The 18053-nt window shown below is 40.0% G+C and overlaps 2 protein-coding genes across 3 annotated transcripts in view; one reads left to right on the top strand and one right to left on the bottom strand.

Moving 5' to 3' along the window:
* The window catches only part of ENTREP2 (endosomal transmembrane epsin interactor 2), an 84990-nt gene extending 72439 nt beyond the window's left edge, over positions 1–12551 (top strand). The window contains exons 6-12 of the mRNA XM_059858191.1: positions 81–241; positions 809–944; positions 5193–5268; positions 5935–6522; positions 10421–10495; positions 11182–11510; positions 11914–12551. Coding sequence (XP_059714174.1) covers positions 81–241; positions 809–944; positions 5193–5268; positions 5935–6522; positions 10421–10495; positions 11182–11510; positions 11914–12093 — 1545 coding nt within the window. The 3' untranslated portion in view covers positions 12094–12551. The remainder of the gene's footprint in view (positions 1–80; positions 242–808; positions 945–5192; positions 5269–5934; positions 6523–10420; positions 10496–11181; positions 11511–11913) is intronic.
* A 1040-nt stretch (positions 12552–13591) lies between these two features.
* Positions 13592–18053, bottom strand: part of APBA2 (amyloid beta precursor protein binding family A member 2) — an 85215-nt gene continuing 80753 nt past the window's right edge. For both annotated transcript variants that reach the window (XM_059858189.1, XM_059858190.1), the window contains 2 exons: positions 16327–16467; positions 13592–14844 (listed from right to left, as the gene is read on the bottom strand). In XM_059858189.1, the coding sequence (XP_059714172.1) occupies positions 14773–14844; positions 16327–16467 (213 nt within the window). In that variant the 3' untranslated portion in view covers positions 13592–14772. The remainder of the gene's footprint in view (positions 14845–16326; positions 16468–18053) is intronic.

Genomic DNA, 18053 nt, shown 5'->3' with positions numbered 1-18053 from the left:
ATACTGACCTTTAATTAAAATTGTTGATATTGGTGATGATGTTTCTACCATCTGAAGGAACTTTACCTGTTCATTTCCAGTTTCTGCCACAGAGGCCACATTCTGCCAATCCTGACTGCATGACTCCACATGGAACTGTGCTGCACCAAACCTTGGATTTTGATGAGTTCATCCCACCAATCCCCCCCCCTCCCTACTACCCACCAGAATACACCTGCACGCCTGTGGGGGAGGCACAGAGGTGATTCCCCTTCGCTGCTCTTGCACTCAGCTCTGGGCTCTGAGCTGTGGGCCTGGGACTCTTTCAAAGAATGCAAAGCCAAATCAGGTCCTTCACTTGCATTAGGCTCTTCTTTGCCAGAGAGGTTGCATATGTTTCTTTGCAAACTTGTTAGGCTACATCTGGAAATATTTGTGTTAAAGCTGCAATAGAGAAATGATTGAACTTAGCTGAGACAAGGATAACAATGTCTGAGCTTTGAGCAAAGGGCCCTTTTTAAGTGATCCTTTCACAGTTAACATTATACATTTGAAGTTGAGTCTGAGATTTATTTTTTTTAAGGAAATTATCACAATTAATGTGTATTAATTTGAACTGTAAAGATGGCTGGCATCCTAAATAAAAAACAGTTGTTAAAGCTACCCTGTGAACCAGGGCTTCATTTTGGATGTCTTGTCTAATAAATTTCTTGAATGTAATTCTTGGTAATGTATTGGCTTTGAATTCAGAGAAGTCTTTACATCACTGTGGTATAGTAATAAATCAATGCCATTTCTTAATTGTTTGGTTGTTTATGTTTTTTTGTAGAAGTCTCCATTTGGACTTCCCTCATTCCCCATTTGGTGCTTTATATGAAGTAACCATTAATAGCCCAGGAATGCTGTATCCAAGTGAGCTGCCCCCTCCTTATGAGGCAGTGATTGGAGAGATGCCTGCCAGACAGGTGAGGAAAACCAAAGGAAATTCTTTATGTGGTCTTCGAGTTTTCATGGTGCAAAATAATTCTAGCTAAACTTTAAAGAACCATCATTACAAAATACTTTTATTCTCTAAAAACATTTGCCAGACCATTTTCTTTATAAGGGTTTAGCTAACAAATGTTACTTCCCATGCAACAGCAGTGAGTAGTTCTCTACTGCTTAACCTTCTGATTGTTACAGTTTTTAGTCATCAGCTTCTGCTGTCATGCGGCAAGAAACTGCTGCTTCTGAGAGTGCAGAACACTTTACCCTGAACTTACAGAAAGGATCCAGCGTACTTGAGACAAATGTTTACATGACACTTTTTGCTTTATTCTGTACTGAACAGTATTGACTGAGCTGAAAGTGGAATGATAATGTGTCTGCATGTACAGCCAGAGCTGATTCCAGCATTTCCTTGAAGGGAATTGTGCTAATTGAATCAGCTGTCACAAAGGGAAAATACTTACAATTGCTTTTAGAAGCTCTAATTTCTTTCAGGCTTCAGTAAAAACTCCAGGAGTCAAACGTTCTAGGTGTTCTTTATCAGTTGTTAATAGCACACTGAGGAAATACCTGTGTTCAGGCTGCCAAATTGCACCCACATTACAGAGGGGACTACTTTGCCTTGCCCCAAAATAAAACATTGAAATATTTCCTAGTGACTTATTACCATGTTAGGGGAAACCAGAATTGAAACCACAAACTTAAAGAAATGATACAAATTTTCACTATTATACATGAGATCATTGAGATAATTAATAAGACGAGTGTTTGAGAAAAAAAAGTTGAAATGCTAAACCTCCAAAAACAAAAATTAAATCTCCCCAAGATATGCCTATCTTTGTAGCTTCTGGGACTGACAAAGCAGCTTCTGACAGATCTTCTGATCCTTGTCTTGTGCTGTATCCTCCACCCAGCACTGCATTACATTTGATTTGTTTGGCTATAATAAAATGAATCTCTATAAACTGCTTGTGAATGAAGTTCCTTGCTGAACAGCAAAAGTGGAGTTTTCAAGCCATCTCCTTCTAGAATATTTTTTATCCAAGTTCTATCCTTTTTCCTTGGAAGTAACTTGCAGAACCTGCAAGCCTTGGAGAAGTCAATATTTTTCAGTGATAAAAAACATGGACAAAGTGATATGAATCATGCATGGTTTGGGGGGAAAGAGAAGGCTCCTACCTGTGATAAAAACTCATATGTGGTACTAAGTAAGGATTAGTTAAGTGTCTATTTTTAGTAAAGCACAAAATCATTTTGAGCACTCTTGTAACTGGTACCACTCTTGGTGTGAGCATCAACATGCAGCAGCTCAATAGCACCAGCCTGTAACAAAAATATCATTTAACAAGATGTGACTTACAGCTGCAAAGTCATGCTCTTGCAAGAGGAGCTTACCTTTAATAAGTAGATGCATTCACTGCTAATTTTTGGCATCTGGAGCCAGTTTCAGCACCTTGCCTGTGTTCACCTCTGGCCACCTGAGCTCCAGAGCTGTTTGTTCTAATCACCAGTGAAGATGAGTGGTGACTTCATTTGTAATAGTGATAATTAAGTAGTTTCTTACCAGGAGTGAGTGTATATGAACTTGGTAGTTGCTGATCAGAGCTGGTGACAGGCTCTGTGTCCCAGCACTGAAGCTCACTGGCAGCAATAACCAAAGCCTACACTGACAGCCACAGATTTTTCTTGACAACAAAAGCCTTCTTGTATTTTTTGCAATTAGTGTCCCAGCTGAGCTGTCTAAGACAGTTTTGGGTCTACAAGGAGAACAAAATGGAGACCTGAGTCCTTACATGCTGCAAATGCTCCCATAGAGCACAGTACAGTAGGAACTGAAATAATGAGATTTATAAATCCCTCAAAGGCAGGCTTGGCAATGGAAATCATGTCAGGGATTTAGCTACAAAAGTGCTTCTGGGAACCATTATGTAATAATGTCATAATTGTAAAACCTTTTACTGTGCATCAAGCAATAGGTTTTATTTGTTTTTAAATGGATTGAGGCCCTTAGAATTTTATTAAATTGTACCAAATTAGACTCGGTATTTCATGCATTTTATGGGCAACAAATGTCAGTGCTAATTTAAGTGGTTGTATCCATGTAAAAATTGCTGTTGTCATCTGTACTGATCAGGAATTCCCATTTCATGACTATAAAAAAAAGCGGTTTTCAGTGTTTTCCATGCAAAGTATTGACTGGGATATAGAAAAGATAAAAACAGATCAGGATTCTGGGTGAACTGAATCAATGATGGGGTTTTTTAAGGTTCTCTAACCTGTAGGCTCTGCAGACTTGTTAAAAGCACAGCTTTTCTTCCTTTTTTCTATTGATGGCTTAGTGACTGTCTGAGGATGTGGAATTCAATAAGGTTTTGTTACCCTTGGCTGTGCAGGAGCCTCCATGAAACCATGTGCTGTTCCTGTGTGAGCCAAAACTCTGACCTGGCTTTAAAATTGTCAGTGTTACCTGCTACAATTCAAACCCTGCTTCTCCTTCCCCCAAGCAAGAGGGTTAATCAATTCCAAATGCACAGAAAATACATTCAGCAATTATTCAGAGACAATGTAGAGTGTCAATAAATGTTTCAGCACAAGTTTTCCACAGATGTTTTCCAGTCAGTGATTAAGAAATTAAGTCAGTGATTATGAAAGCATCTAGATTAAGAATTTATGAAAGCCCCTAGAATCCCTAGATTTTTAAAAAGAAACAAACACCCTTAAAGCATTATACCATTTCTTCCAAAAGGCAGCCAGTCTGAATTTTCTATAACAGCAAAGAGCATTTGTGAACATTTCTTACTTTTCTAGTTAGTTCCCAGAACTTCCACAGTTGGATCCCAGGAGCAATCTGTGACTTTTACCACATTTTACTTTTACCACAGATGTGATATTCTGCTACAATCAAGAAAGATCCATTAAGAAATTTCCAGGGGAATGTTTAAAAATATGAGTGATTTCACTTTTGCTTCCCAGTCTTCTATCCATCTCTGGCTGAGTTAAAGTATTTCTGGTACTGTTCTTTGCTTGGAGTTGTATTTGCAAAACTTCAAATAATTTTTAAAAACAAAATTTGTATCAAAAGAAGTTTTCTGGTCACTGGATCATAGAGAGAGATAAAAAACAGTGAGCACAGTAAGTTATGCAGAAATATATGTGTTTAATCTACACTGACATGTGAAATGGAAACTCTTGCCCTAATAGCTTCAGACTAATTGTGTCACATCCAATTTTTTAGGCCGAACACAGATTAGGTGCTTGACAAAAAGGTTTGCACAGAGGTGACTGATGCTGATTTCTAGACTGTCACCAACCATAATAAGCTCTACTAGTTAATTGTGGCCCTACAGACAGGAGTAGATATGATGCTTTCTGCTCTGCTCAAGATGGTATCAGTTTCATTCCTTTCAACCTTTTTTGTATTTTTTCTCATTTTTTGTTACCAGCTATTTATTGGAATAATTTTTTTGATGATCACATTCCCAAAGAACTGCTAAAAATCTATCAATATTGGCAATAAGGTCCAATCCAAAGTCTAATCAAATCAGTAGAAAGAAATTTTCCTAAATTTAAGGTATTTATGGATCCAGTCTTTCCAGCAGGAATGATTCTATATTTTGTTCACATGATTCTCAAAAGTGAAGGGAAGTTACCCCCTTAGATCCCCCCTTCAGAAAAAGGTGAGTGGTAATAAATACTGTGTCCTTTCAGCAATCTCCACCAGGCTGGAGAGCACCTTTGTGGCAATGGTGTTAAAAGGCTTCAAAACACATTAACAGGTAACATCCTCACAAAAACCTAAATGAAAATACTGCTCTTGTGCTTGTTTTTGTGGTTTCTGGTTTTCTCTCTCCTATTTTAGGGTGATATGATGTGGTGAACAAAGAAACAAGCACAATATGAGAACCACAGACTGTAGAGAGATTGCTTTTACTAAACTCAGATATTAAGTTTAGTAGTGTGAGCCTGCAGCCCCAAGTGCCTGTGAATTCAAGATGAATTTACCTTGAAGATTCTGGAAAAATGTAAAATTGCATTGAGCATGTGCCTTTGCCTTGCATTTGCTCCTGACCCAAAGATGTAAAATACTTTAAATAGCTTTCAGTCTGAATAGCAGCTCATATGAAAGTGACTCAGCTTTGTCAGGTGTGTCCTTCAGATCCTGAGCACTGCAGTTTGTTTGGTGAGTTGCAGATTAATGATCTCTTTCATTCCAAATGTTCATTTAGGTCACTGGTGCTGCTCAGCAAGTGTCTGAATCGAGCCTGGGGGAGAGGAACACGACCCCAGACTTCAGCACACAAGGTGATCGTGGCTTTGCATTTGTCTCCTGAGAGAGGGAAGTGGGAGTTTTGAGCACACTTTCTCTTCTGTCCTTCCTAATGGTGAAAGAATAATTTGCTTTCAGGTTATTCATGGCAGGAAGGACCTTTTCACAGTCAGAGGCTGGGGCTGGAAGTGCAGAGGAGAGTTTTGCTAGACAGAGCAAGCTCTAGTCAAGCCCTTTGAGGTGGATCTGGGGACTGTCGTTTCTCTTCCAAGAGTCTTGCACATCCCTTGCAGCTTGTGTCTCATTCTCAGCAGCCATGGGTGGCTTCTGACCCTCACACTCCTTCTCCAAAGAGTAGTGTCCTCCATGGCTTCCAGGAGCCTGAATAGGAAGTTTGCTGCCTGAAGCACAGGTGTTGGGGATGCAAGTAGACGAGTAGCAGTACAGGGCTTGTTTATTTAAAGTTGAAAAGTCAGTATCAAGAACAGCACACAGATGTCTTTGCTGAAGGACACTAGAAAGAAGTAAATTATTTCAGTGTTTTTTACTTTGGCATTCTTCATCTGAGAGCTTTTGAGTTCTTACTGATAAAAGAACTTGCAGATGGTTCAGTTTAAGTCAGTCTACAGAACATGGGGAGGGAGAAGATTGGGAGGGCGGGCAAGAAGTTTTTATTTTTCTCTGCATCTCTTGTTTTGCAGTTTCTGTTGAGAGCACTTCTTTGATGGTATCTGAGGCTGTTGATATCCCAGACCGTAGCTACTCCTCTGAAGATCTTTGTTCGCTGGAAGTTCAAGGATCTCTCCAATCTGCAGATCTTTCTCCCTACTGCATAACCCCCAAGGGGGCTGCAGAGCAGAGCTGCAGTGCCCTGGATTGCCACACTCACTGCAGGTCTCACAGAACTCACTCTGAGGGCTTTCCTGATGAGGGTGACAGCTCCCACAGCCAAACCTCTACAGACAGGTCTCAAGGACAGGAAAAGAACTGTGCCCACGGCAGGTCCTTGGACTGTTCCTCAGGGAATTACAGCCCCTCAGAACGAGAACTGCAGAGTTCTGCTCAAGAGAGCAGTGCCACGCCGCCTTTCAAGCAGAAGAAAACCTGCTGTGTGGACTTTCACCAGCCTCCTGCCACTTTCCAGACCTCTCCCTGTTTTGGGCCTGCAAACCCTTCAGCCAGTGGCCCCGAGGCTGCTGTCCAGCAGCAGCAGCTCCTCCCCAAGCCCCCAGCCTCAACCATCGTCCGCTCCAGCAGTGCCCCTGTGTCCTGCTCGTCTGCCACTGAAGGTGGGTGTGGGACACAGGGCAGCAAACGTGGAGCAAAGCACTGGGATTGATTCGTGCAGCAGCTGGTGCTGCTGGAAATTATATGTAGCGGTCCTAAGAGGGTTGTCTTAGGTGTGAAGGCTTTAGCTCCGTGCATATTTTCTAAATTTGTAAAAATTTAAAAATGGAAATGGAAAAATTGACAGAGTGAAATTAATTTTGGCTTTTCTAAATTTCACCATTCTTTCTGCACTGCTCAGAAAACCATGTGTTGAGTAGCTTTTCTCACCTCTCTATTACTGTTCTGCTGAGAGGCTAAACTGAGAAGTGCAATGGCAGCTGGGGTTTATTTAGGAAACTCCTACTGGAGCTGTCACGCTTGTTGTACAGCAGGATGTGTTTCCTCAAGGTGACACTGACATTGGCAGTATTGGGGCATGTCAGAGGCAGTCACTGTGACTAGTGGCAGCTTGGGGTGTATGGTGAAAAGTTTGGAAGGACAAAGAGATGAACATGAGGCACATAACAAGATGATAAAGGAAAAGAAAAGCTTCTGGCTGTCATGGATAAGTGTCTTCTGCTATGAATCTCCTTTTGGAAAAGTAGGGAAGAGATGTTAGCTGAACAGTGTATCTTCATAAAAATATGCTTTTTAATGAAAAAGAAGGGTTGATTCAGTAGAAAATAGCAGGAATGTGGAACTGTCTAGACCATTTGAAAGGGATCTAAGCTGTTTAGAGAGATTCAGTAGGGTAACCTGGAGAACTGGCTTGAAAGTAAAGATTAAAAGCTTTTTAAGATGTGGTGGGTGTGCTGCTACAAGATCTGTTCACTAGGCTTTGTAAGGGATCCAGAGGAAGAATTGTGTGACTAGCTCAGAGCAAAAGGAGACAAAATATTGAGATAACTTGTTCCATTTTGGATGATGTTTTGGTTCTATTGCACTTCTTGCATCTTTATAATATCATTTCAGAGATTTCATACTTAGCTCAATAATTGAATGTCTTTTACCTTTAGAAAGGTAGCCTCTGCATCTGAGCCAGGAAAAGTGAATCTTTAATCTAGAAGTCTGCATTTATTTTATGACATTTACTCTGCTAGGACATATGTGCAATGAAGCTGCCAGTAAGCAGACAGTAAGTAGGAATTTCTGAATCTTTTCTGCTGTGTGAAAGTCAAGAAGAAGAACCCTTTCTCTTCTGGATCAGGCTCTGTAAGTTTCCAGAGCTGTGTTCCATATTCTGCTTGAGCAGCGTTTGCCGTGGGCAGCCGTGCCCACGTGCTCCAGCTGGCTCTGGACACCTGGTGGAGCAGGTGCCCTGCCTTCCTTTTTCATGTGTCCTAAATACATTTATCTTCTCTAATGGAAAAGTGGCATGGAGGGACACGAGCTGGGCATTACTGAGATGTAACTGGGCTTGGCAAAGACTGGAGTGAAGAGGCAGAGAAAGTTCTAGAGATACTGACACACGGGGGAGGGAGGAGCAAGAGCAGGGACTCGGAGGGGCTGGGTGCTGACCTACTTTGCTGTCTTCAGAGACACTTCCTAATGAAATCCTTCAGGGAAGGATTGGCTTGAGTCTCTGGTTAAGCCTAGATGTATTTCTTCATACATCTGTTTGGCGAACTAGATTGCAATATTTTACTCTGTGAAGGTTTACATTGCATCCCCTTCCTCTACTTTTTATTGAACCTGATTTGGAAATCATATGAAGTTTAGAAGGAGCCCAATTCTAGTAACACGTTCTGGCTGTTTGTAGCAGCCCTGAAGCATATTTTTCCTAAACTGTGACAAACAGCTGAAGCTCTTTGCAGTCTTTGTGAGTTTCAAAAGGCATTTGATCTGGATTTTTCATGACTGACTGTTGATATTTACTGCAGAACTTTCAAATATACCTACAGGATTGAATAACAGGCAAAGATAAAGGGAATCAACTGAGCTCCCTCAACCAACACACAAGAAAAAGTGCTTTGGGTTTTTTCAGTAACATACGCCTGCTGTAAAAATTGTTCTGGAGTAAAAGAACTGGTCAAGTGGACTTGACTTTATGAAAGACAGAGCTGTAACTACACATTAATACTAATAACTGTGGGTTTTGGAGAACTGAGACTGGAGGAGCTTTAGCCATGTTCTCAAAAAGGAAAATACAGTGATCAGGTTGTAGCTGCGGCTTGGGTTTTTCTTCAGACACTGCCTTTCTACTATAAGAAAAAAAACACTAATTTATTTTCTGCCTCACCTCCAAGCCAATGTGAAGAGGTTTAGAAGCACAGCCTTGACATTTGCTGTGTAGATTTTTGTGAAATAGATTTTGAATTGCAGTGTGATTGCACTGCCCATAGTTTGGAACAGAAATTATTTGACATGGGGATGGTGCATATGTACAACAGGACAGTGGCACAACAGCAATGAGATCTAATGAAACCAGTCTTTCAGGCCCAGAATTCATTTGCTTCAAGCACATCTTGACCTGATAGGGTCTATATGGTATAGTCAAATAATTCTCCCATTAAACATTTTTAAATAAAATTGGGTTTTTTTAAATACCTGTCATTCCTAGTGGAGAAATTATAAATAAGGTTTCCTTTAATAGGTGCCTTTGTAGTCACTGTGTACTCCCTGAAAAACATAAAAATGGTGGGTTCACATAGCACTGTCAGACATGGTTCCCTCCTAAAAAAAAATTACATAAAAGCTACTAGTTTGCACATTTTTTCTGCCTTTTCCCTGTAAAGTTTGTCATGGCAAAGGCAGACAAAATCAAGTCCTAGCACAGATGTTTATTACAATAAACTTCATTTATAATCAGCTATGATGGACTATGTGGCTGTATCAGTTAAGTGCCTGAGTGATTATTGTAGTGTTTGTGTTCCAGATAATTCAGGGTCATGTCCAGTGGTGTCATTTTGACTTGCTGCAAGTACATTAAACTGTTTAGAAATGGATGGGAAGACAGAACCTCTGAAGTGTCTCCTCCTAATAACCATGCCATGATTCATGTGCTACAGTACTTATGCATAATAGAACAAATTAAAGACAGAATAGAAGCTGTCTTTCTTAATTTCTTACAGATTTGCTATGTTTTTAGCATCTTACATTTGTTTCCTTCATTTAATTATTCACTCTACCAGAGAGGATTATGCCAGCTTTTCATTATAAACTCTCCCTGGAGATATGAAAGAAAACCTTTCCTAAGCTACCTAGAAGTTCAAAACCATTTTCAATCTTGGAAACAGATAAACAACCAAATGTGAGAGTTTATTTCATCTTGTCAGAAATGAAAATACTGCAGGTGGTAGTTACTGTACACTGTGATCTCATCATCATTGATCCTCGTGCTGGAATCCCAGACACTGTCCATTGGATGGCATCCAAAGCTGTTTGTAGATGCTTCACAACCACTTGTTATTGCTTGGCTCATCAGGTACTCCCCTGCTCACCTACCCATTAATTTAAACAATGGTGTGTTACCAAAAATAATGGTAATATATTTTAAAAAGGAGGAGAAATACTGACTAAAAAAATGCTGGTTTTGTAGAAATTAGAGGGATTCATATTTCTCGTTTTTCCCGTTTTCCAATGTAAACTCTGTCCACCCAGGAAATACAGAGGAGGTCTGAGGACTGCCTCTATAGGGAGCTTGCCATAGTTTCAGCACTTAGGCCTGAAATATTTAGGATTACAGAGGAAACCATAAAACATGAGCTCTGTCTTCCTGTTTGTATCTGTGTAACAACTCATAAGGCATCTCCGGGTGGAGTAGCTTCTCTTTATCAATGGACATCTTGAAAGCAGTATTTCTTCTCAGGAGTTTCATTCTGTAAAGGAGATAATAAAAGGTTCCAGTGTATTTTTCCTTGCTTTGGGCAGAGGACAGCAGGGGTTGACTTTGCTCTTTCTGTCTGCCTTTGGTTGAAGGTGATAATTGTGCCTGGACATCTGTGTGCAGGCAGTGCCAAGATGCAGGATTATCTCCAGCTACAGGAGAAACAGGTGAGAATTGGTTTTATAAAGCAGAAGATGGGTTTCCTTATTTTCTTTTAAAAATAATGAAAAGCTTCTGAGAGAGAAATGAGCTTTGAAAAGTCTGGGGCAGAAAAGCCAGTTAACAGCATACATGTAATGGTGTACAATGCTGATGGGACCTGCCTTGAATGAAAATAAATGCTGTGAATTGGGTCCTCTGGTTTAGATCAGTATTTTTGTTTCCTCTGTATTGCCCGCTAATCTCTCTTGCATAAAATTTCCAAGGCCTAGAAATAGGCAGAACTTTAGTCTTAAAGCTGGGGTGAGGGGCTGGGCCTAAAACTGTACGAGCTGCAACACAGAGTAGCTGGTGGGTTTCCTTAGCATTAATGTCAGCTGAAGTCCTTGAAGGTGGAGGTAACAAAAATGTCTGGTTTGTGAAGTACTTTAATTACTCACCCACTCATTCTCAAGGCAGTCCTCCTTGGCCATGGGAAGGTTTTACTCCTGGTTACTCCTAGTTACTCCTGGTTCAAATTACCCATTTTGTAGTGTTTCCTTGACTGCATGTTTTTGCTACTCTTCAAACAAAACAGACATTTTATGACAAAGTAGAAACTTTGTGACAATATTTGTTTTGCCTTTTTTTTTCCTTTTCTCTTTTTCTTTTTTTAAACTATTACTTTAAAGATATTCTTCCCCCCCTTTTTTAGTTCCTGTCTCTGGTTCTCATATGGCTGCCTCTGCTTGCCAGCATTCTTTGAGCAGTTTTCTACCAACTGGAAAACAGAGGGATACAAGGAAAATTGATCTGCACCTAAAGCCAAAGGCTTTTCACACGGTCTCGAAAGAGCGGCCACACTCCTTAGTGGACCTTAAGGCCTATAAAGACACAAAAATTTTAGTGGCAAAATTTTTGGAACATTCAAACTGTAATCTCCCTCCAGAAGTGCGTCACGTAGTGAACAGCATACGGTCAGTCATTAAATCTGATGAGAGACACATGGAAGAAGCCATCTTCAGTGCCAATATCATAGACCAGGTAGGCCACTGATGTTCTAAAGGTGTGTCCGGTTTCTACAGACAAATATCTCATTTAAATGTTTGTACAGTTTAAGTTCTTCAGACAATTCCTGCAGATGCTCTTTCATAGTTACATGGCATTAGTAAGAAATAATTTGTATTTGTTGGGCAGCAATACATTTTACACTGCAGTTCAGACAGAAAACCTGGCTGTACTTTCCAGGTGCTCAGGCCTGAATCCTGATCAGCTGCAAGGACAGAAGCAGGAGGGGTTCTGGAGGGCCGAACCTCCTTTGGAAGAGTTTCAGCGTCAGACAGCTTAAATGAAATATTATTCAGAGACTGAATCTTTTAAATGAGAACTTTTCTTACCCCGTTTTCCCCGTTCTTTCCCCCCCCTCCCCTCCTGCCTTTCCCCGCAGGTGATGACGAGTTCCCAGCAGGGCGCGGGCGGCTGCAGGAAGCGGCTGCAGGAGGATCTGCACCTGCGGAGCTGCGGCGCCCTGAGCTCCCCTGCGCGCAGCCGGGCCCCGCTCAGCCGCGCCCTGCCGCGGGAGCGGCCGCACAGCCTGATCGGAGTGTGCCGGGAAACCATCCTCTGAGAGGGCCGCAGGTATGTCATGGCAGCTGAGAGGTGTGGAAGAAACCAGGACTGGGACAAACACAACTAGTGGATGACTTTAAAAGGAAAAAGTGTCTTCCTTTGGAATTCCACTTTTTTCCCCACAGCAGGATGAGAGCGGCTGTTTTTCTGAATGTAAATTTCGGCCTTGATTTTTGCCAACTTTTAATTGATTTATTAGTGAAGTCATAACAAGTGTTTTCCCAACCAGAAATGCATTTATTTCACTGTACTTACAGAAATGCTACTGATGCTGCCCAGCATTTCTTGAAAACCACTGCAAACCCACCAGAGACTGGCTGTACAACTTAAAAGTTGTATTTATTTAATGTACCTCAAAGTGTTTTAACTATCGTCAGTGTTTTAATAAAAAAGTATTTCTGGACTTTGCCTTTGCAACACTGATTTGGATACAAACATAAAGGTGATTTATACACACATACAGTGCTGCTTCTAATCCATTCTTCCAGTGTCTTTCATTCCAGACTAACTGATCTGTCCAGTCAAAACTGCTCCCCCTCCCAGGGCTGCCCTTTTAAACTGCAGTACTTGCTGCAGTGTGGTTTATTCCTGCTCTGTTCTGAATGTTCACCACTTCAGTCCTGCAGCAGTGTGTGACCAAGAACTGATGGTAAATCCTCTGCGGTGTGGGACCAAAAGATGCGTTAGGGAAGGAGACTGAAATTCTGCATTTCCAAAAAGCATCTTTCACAAACTTTTTACCGACACCAACTGACTGGAGGTTAGAGGAATTTTTATCTAGCAGAGCCTTGAGTATTTTCAAAAACAATTGTTACTCCAATTCATACTTTTGACAATTTTATTACTAAAACATGTTATTGTGGTTCTGCTGTGTTTATGATTTATTTAACATTGATCTTTAAAAAAATATCAAAAAGTAAATATTGACACTGATTATTTCATTACCAGCATAAACACAGGTCTGCCAGCAACATCTTCCAGTGCAAGCTTCATCCTGGCTCTTTCAGAGGAAATTGGAAAGGCTTTAAACAGAAGGTTCTTATAAAGAACCTACCACAGGTTGATGTTTCGGGATTTAAATTTTTTTGCAGCAATGCTTGTCAGTAGCCTTAGTTTCCTTTTGAGGTTTAATCATATACTGGTTTCATTTGTGTCACTCTGAGCTGGGCAGACATCCTGTGAAAAGGTCACAAAGGAATGTAGCTGAAGATGGGTAGTTTAAGTTTTACAGATTCATCCATTTTAATGTATTTTAATTATAGCATGCTTCTGTGTTGATGTGAAGTTACAGTGACATCCAGTGGCAACAAGGTATGCTAATTGAAAGCTTCTACTCTCAAGATCATAATGATACACAAATTCCTAATTTAAGAGAATATTTCTTTAAAAAAAAAAAATCTGTGACCTTTGCAACTGCACTTAGATGAAGAATTAAATGGTCTTCTACTTGGAATTTTTTACTATGTAAAGTTACACCACAAACAAAATAAGCAAGCTTCCTTTCTTATTTCAGATTTATTAGTGAGAGGTTAATTCTTTCCTAAGGTCAGTTGCATGCAACACACTACTCCTTGAAGTACAGTCATCTAAAGCTCTTTAGTTACTGCATGGTAAGGCTTCTTAAGTCACAGTGTATTTTCTTCAAGGCCTTGGCCAAAAAAAAAAAATAGACAAAGTTACACCAATTAACATTTATCTCATAAGGAATACAACTTTACTACTAGGTTTTTTATCTACACACATTCTAATACTGCTGATGGTGCTAGGCTATTTGTCAAAACAATTTACATTCAGAACACATTGCCTTAGGAATAAGAATGCTTTATAAAAGACAGAAACAGGTAAGCATGGCTTTCCCATTTTGAGCTATTATGAACAAAAAGGTAATATGCAAAAATTAAAGAAAAAAAAACCCCAGCCCAACACATACATTACACAACCTGTGCAATAAGTTATCCATGGAACAACTCTGTTAAATCATAAAAATCACAAGCATTAAAAATAAATATGTATCTAAATAAATATTTTGATTTTAATCTTGTGGCAATTATTCTTTATTTAGCATATGAAACACTTGTTACATGTTTATGTTCACACCTTGCCAAACAGGTTACACTTGTCATAACAATACCAAGTACTACAGTGGTTTTCTTTACAGTAGAGTCTAAAAGTTTGAACTGCACACATTCCTTTCCACTGAAATACCATCAATTCAGCACCAGTTTTAAAATTATGCAAAGTCATCAGTATTGGACCACTTTATGGGACTGGGATTTTTTTTTAACTTGAGGCAGCCAGAACTTTCTCAAATTGCTTCTCTTTGCCATCTCCTGCAGTCTCATTCATCAAATATTCACATTCACTGTGTTATCAAACAAGACAGACATACATCACTCCACATAAAGGTTACAAATAAATATGTTTTAAGTTCTATGAGAAAAGAGTTTAGAAGATGTTCAAAATACTTAAATGTTTACAAAGATTTTTGTCAGGGATTATTGTCCTTGACCATCCTTCTCAACACTTTTTGTCAAAGAAATAGAAAGGAAGGAGAGAAAAGGCAGAGACACCTGTCTGTTCTTTGTTCTGGAGTCCTCAGGTCAGCTTCCAAGCCTTTCATTCGTACAAAATACAAAATTCTCTTCAGTTATGACAGCTTCAGCCTGGATGGAAGATGTTAGATGTACAGGGGGGTCTCTTGACCTGTTAGGAGCCTGAACATGGCAGCTGGCATAGTCTTCATGTGAATCTGTCAATTGATTACACAGACATTAATAGAGCTAGTACTAGTTTAAAATAATCCAGAAGGCCCCATCTGTCTCTCCCTGTGGTCAAAGTGCATTTATTGTTCTGGCTTCTATAGATTTTTTTCCTAGAGTTTCTAGTTTACAGTTCTCTGGTTTTAGGATGCTGGTTTGGTGTCTTTGCTTTTTTTTCATGTGTTTGGGGTTTTTTCCTTTGGTTTCGTTTTGTTTTTAATTATTTATTAATGACAATTACATGATAGTTTTAAAAGCCACCTAAACACTTTCTGTTGATACAATTACAGTAAAATTTGCAGACCTTAAATAAGAAGTAGCACAAATTACAGTAAAGTTTACAGACCTTAAATAAGAAGTAGCACAAATCTCTCTGAAAATTCATTCTGCTGTTCTGGTATTAATGGAACTTAGATTTCTATTCTATCTTCCTCTCTATGGGAATGTCATTTCATATTTTCACCTAATTACAGTATGATCCTCTGAACACAAAACTTGGACTTTGCCACCTGATGTTTAAATGCCAATCAAGAGTTTGGTGGAACAGTTTCTCCTGTGGCTAATGTACTTCAATTCCTTCCTCAAGGAGTCCTGGGACTCCAGTCCCCAGTGCCAGAGGGATTTCACAGACTGACAGAGTCCAAGGCTCAGGTAATCAGGTCTCCACCAGAACTGGATTTGTTGGACAACACAAGAAGAAGAAAGAGAAACTTTACTAACTGATAACACAGACCCTCACTAGCTGCCTTGGAATCTTCTCTTCATGCTGTAAAGAAGAAAAATTTCATGGTATTTTCCTATGTTAGGTGAGCAGTTACACAGTGAAGGGGGACCATAGAGGCATGGAGGGGCTGTTGGAATCTACAGCTTTGCTCCTGACAAAGTGCACATACTCTGTTATGATTTGTCAGGTATCATCTTCCAGAAGGAAACCAGCTATCTCTAATTTTTGTCAGAGGAACTAGTGGGAGATCTGGCCAGGGTTCTGAATTTAAGCTACCATTAAATTCAGGAGGGATTTTGAAAAACTGGACAATCTTGCTTATTCATTGCTGATCTATCTAGAAGTACTGGGGAGAGGTGACTTAACTTACTTCCAAGGTAAGTTGGAGATTAAATTATTAACATGAATATCAGTTTGCATCTTTCAGACATAGTAATTCATTTCTATGGCAGATGCTGTAGTGAGAAGCCAAGACAGCCAACATCCCTGGGTGATTTCTTCCTTTAATCACTTAATTCAGACAGTAGGTTGAAGGTATAGAATTATGCCAGGAACTCTTAAAAATGAATGGGAAAATGCAGTGAATATGCATCATTAGTTATTAAAAAAAAAATCTGTTAATTGTTTCTTATTAGTGCCAAACTTAATTTACTGAATTGATGACTTTAATGCTGTGTTGACTCTTTTCAACTGAAACATAAATTTTTTCAACTATTTTACTTCCTTGATAAAGACTTTGTTCCCTTACCTCTCCCACTGAATTGGACAATGCTTGCACTATCTTCTCATGAGCAGTGGCCACGACGCTCTGCCCGTTGATCTCGATGATCCGGTGTCCCACTCTCACCCCGCCCCTCTCTGCTATTCCACCCCTCATCAGGCTGCAAATCTGCCAGGAGAAAGCAATGGTTAGTGAGGTCTAGAAATATCATAATGCAGCCCTCACTGGGATTTAATGAGTGGTGACACTGTCAGGATTCCAGAAGATGTTGTTGGAAGTATTAATCAATGAGTTTTTAAATGTTACTTTAGTGGTTCGTTAGAAGGAGTTTTTTTCTGAGATTTCTGCCTATTATAATTTTCATTTTCAGTCTCTGGCTGGGAACATAAAAATACCTTTCACAGTGATTCAGGTTGTAGCCACACAGAAGTGGAGACAGAGGAAGAGAGATTTATGCACTGCTGGGACACAACCTCCTGTGTTCCTGCAGGAGAGGAGGGAGCTCTGCTCTGCAGGGTCACAGCTTCCCCCTCTGCACTGTTCAGTGCTGCTGGCCACAGGGAGCTCGGGATGAAGGAGGCAAGTTAGGCCATTCTTTAACTGGCACGTTCCAGTAAAGAACTTGGCACGAGTTCTGAATGTTATGACCCCTACAACTTGATATTAATTCTACAAGAAAAACTACATTCAGCAGACACAGTCCCAGCAGACGTTGCTACCTAAAGTATTCTGAGCTTGCAGCATGCACAGAGTCCAGGCAGAAAGAGAACTCTCAATCTTGTGTGGAGTTGAGAATGTTTTCTCCTTAGCAACAGTATCTATGCTGCAAGGGGATCCACCCTGGCAGACTAGGCTGCTGTGCATTAGGCAGAAATTGCTGGCAAATTATTTCAAATGACTAAGTCCATGAATCACACAAGGCAGATAATGTACAGTTCCAATCTAAGCAGATTTTAGCAGTGTTGGGATTTACCTTTTGTTTACTGAGAAAAACCAGTTCCTGTAGGAAAAGGAAAGAGTGCTGGAGCATCAGCTAATGCCTGTTTCTGCAGTTACTGTCAATGGTTAGAATGATATGCCAAGAATCATTATTTGCTGTGATCTGACCATTTGTTCAGAGCTAAATACAAGTATGGTAAGATGGGCTTGTGCCCCAGTGAGTTTGTTATCTAATTCAGAAGCACAGGATGTGGGGAGATGGCCAGTCTGGAACGTGTTGAAGGGAAAACATTGTTTGTGGTTGACTGGAATCTTTTCCTGTATGGCACTAGCAGCTTCTTTAAACTCCTCTCCACAAATAACAATGCTGTAAAAAAAGAAATCCCTTCTCACTTGATGTTCTGACTGTTTGATATGAGGAGTGAGAATATATTGTTATTCTGTGCTTATAAAATATATATTTTTCGCTTTGCCTTTCTCAGCCTTCAGGAAAAAAAACAAACAAAAAAACCCAAAAAACCTCAAAACCCAACACATTCTTCCTGCAGTGAGATTTATTTTCCACCATGCTCTCTCCAGTGGCTGAATGTTACCTCCTGTAGTCCTTAAAGTATTTCTGGTGGGCTTCAATGGGAAGAAGCACTATCACTTCACAGAACTGTGTGAATTTCAGTCACGTACAGTGTACAGTGCATTGTTTTGCAGGTAGTCTGCCTTCTAATCACACAGCTCACAAGATAAGCTCTACTACACAGATTTCTTTTACAGAAAGTTTCTCAATTCAACTCACTGTTAGAATAAGTTTGCTCCTTGGT

Source organism: Haemorhous mexicanus, chromosome 13 (assembly GCF_027477595.1).
Source record: "Haemorhous mexicanus isolate bHaeMex1 chromosome 13, bHaeMex1.pri, whole genome shotgun sequence".
In the NCBI taxonomy this organism is placed as follows: domain Eukaryota; kingdom Metazoa; phylum Chordata; class Aves; order Passeriformes; family Fringillidae; genus Haemorhous; species Haemorhous mexicanus.
The sequence above is the reverse complement of the archived record's forward strand: the minus strand, read 5'-3'. Positions and strand labels throughout refer to the sequence as shown.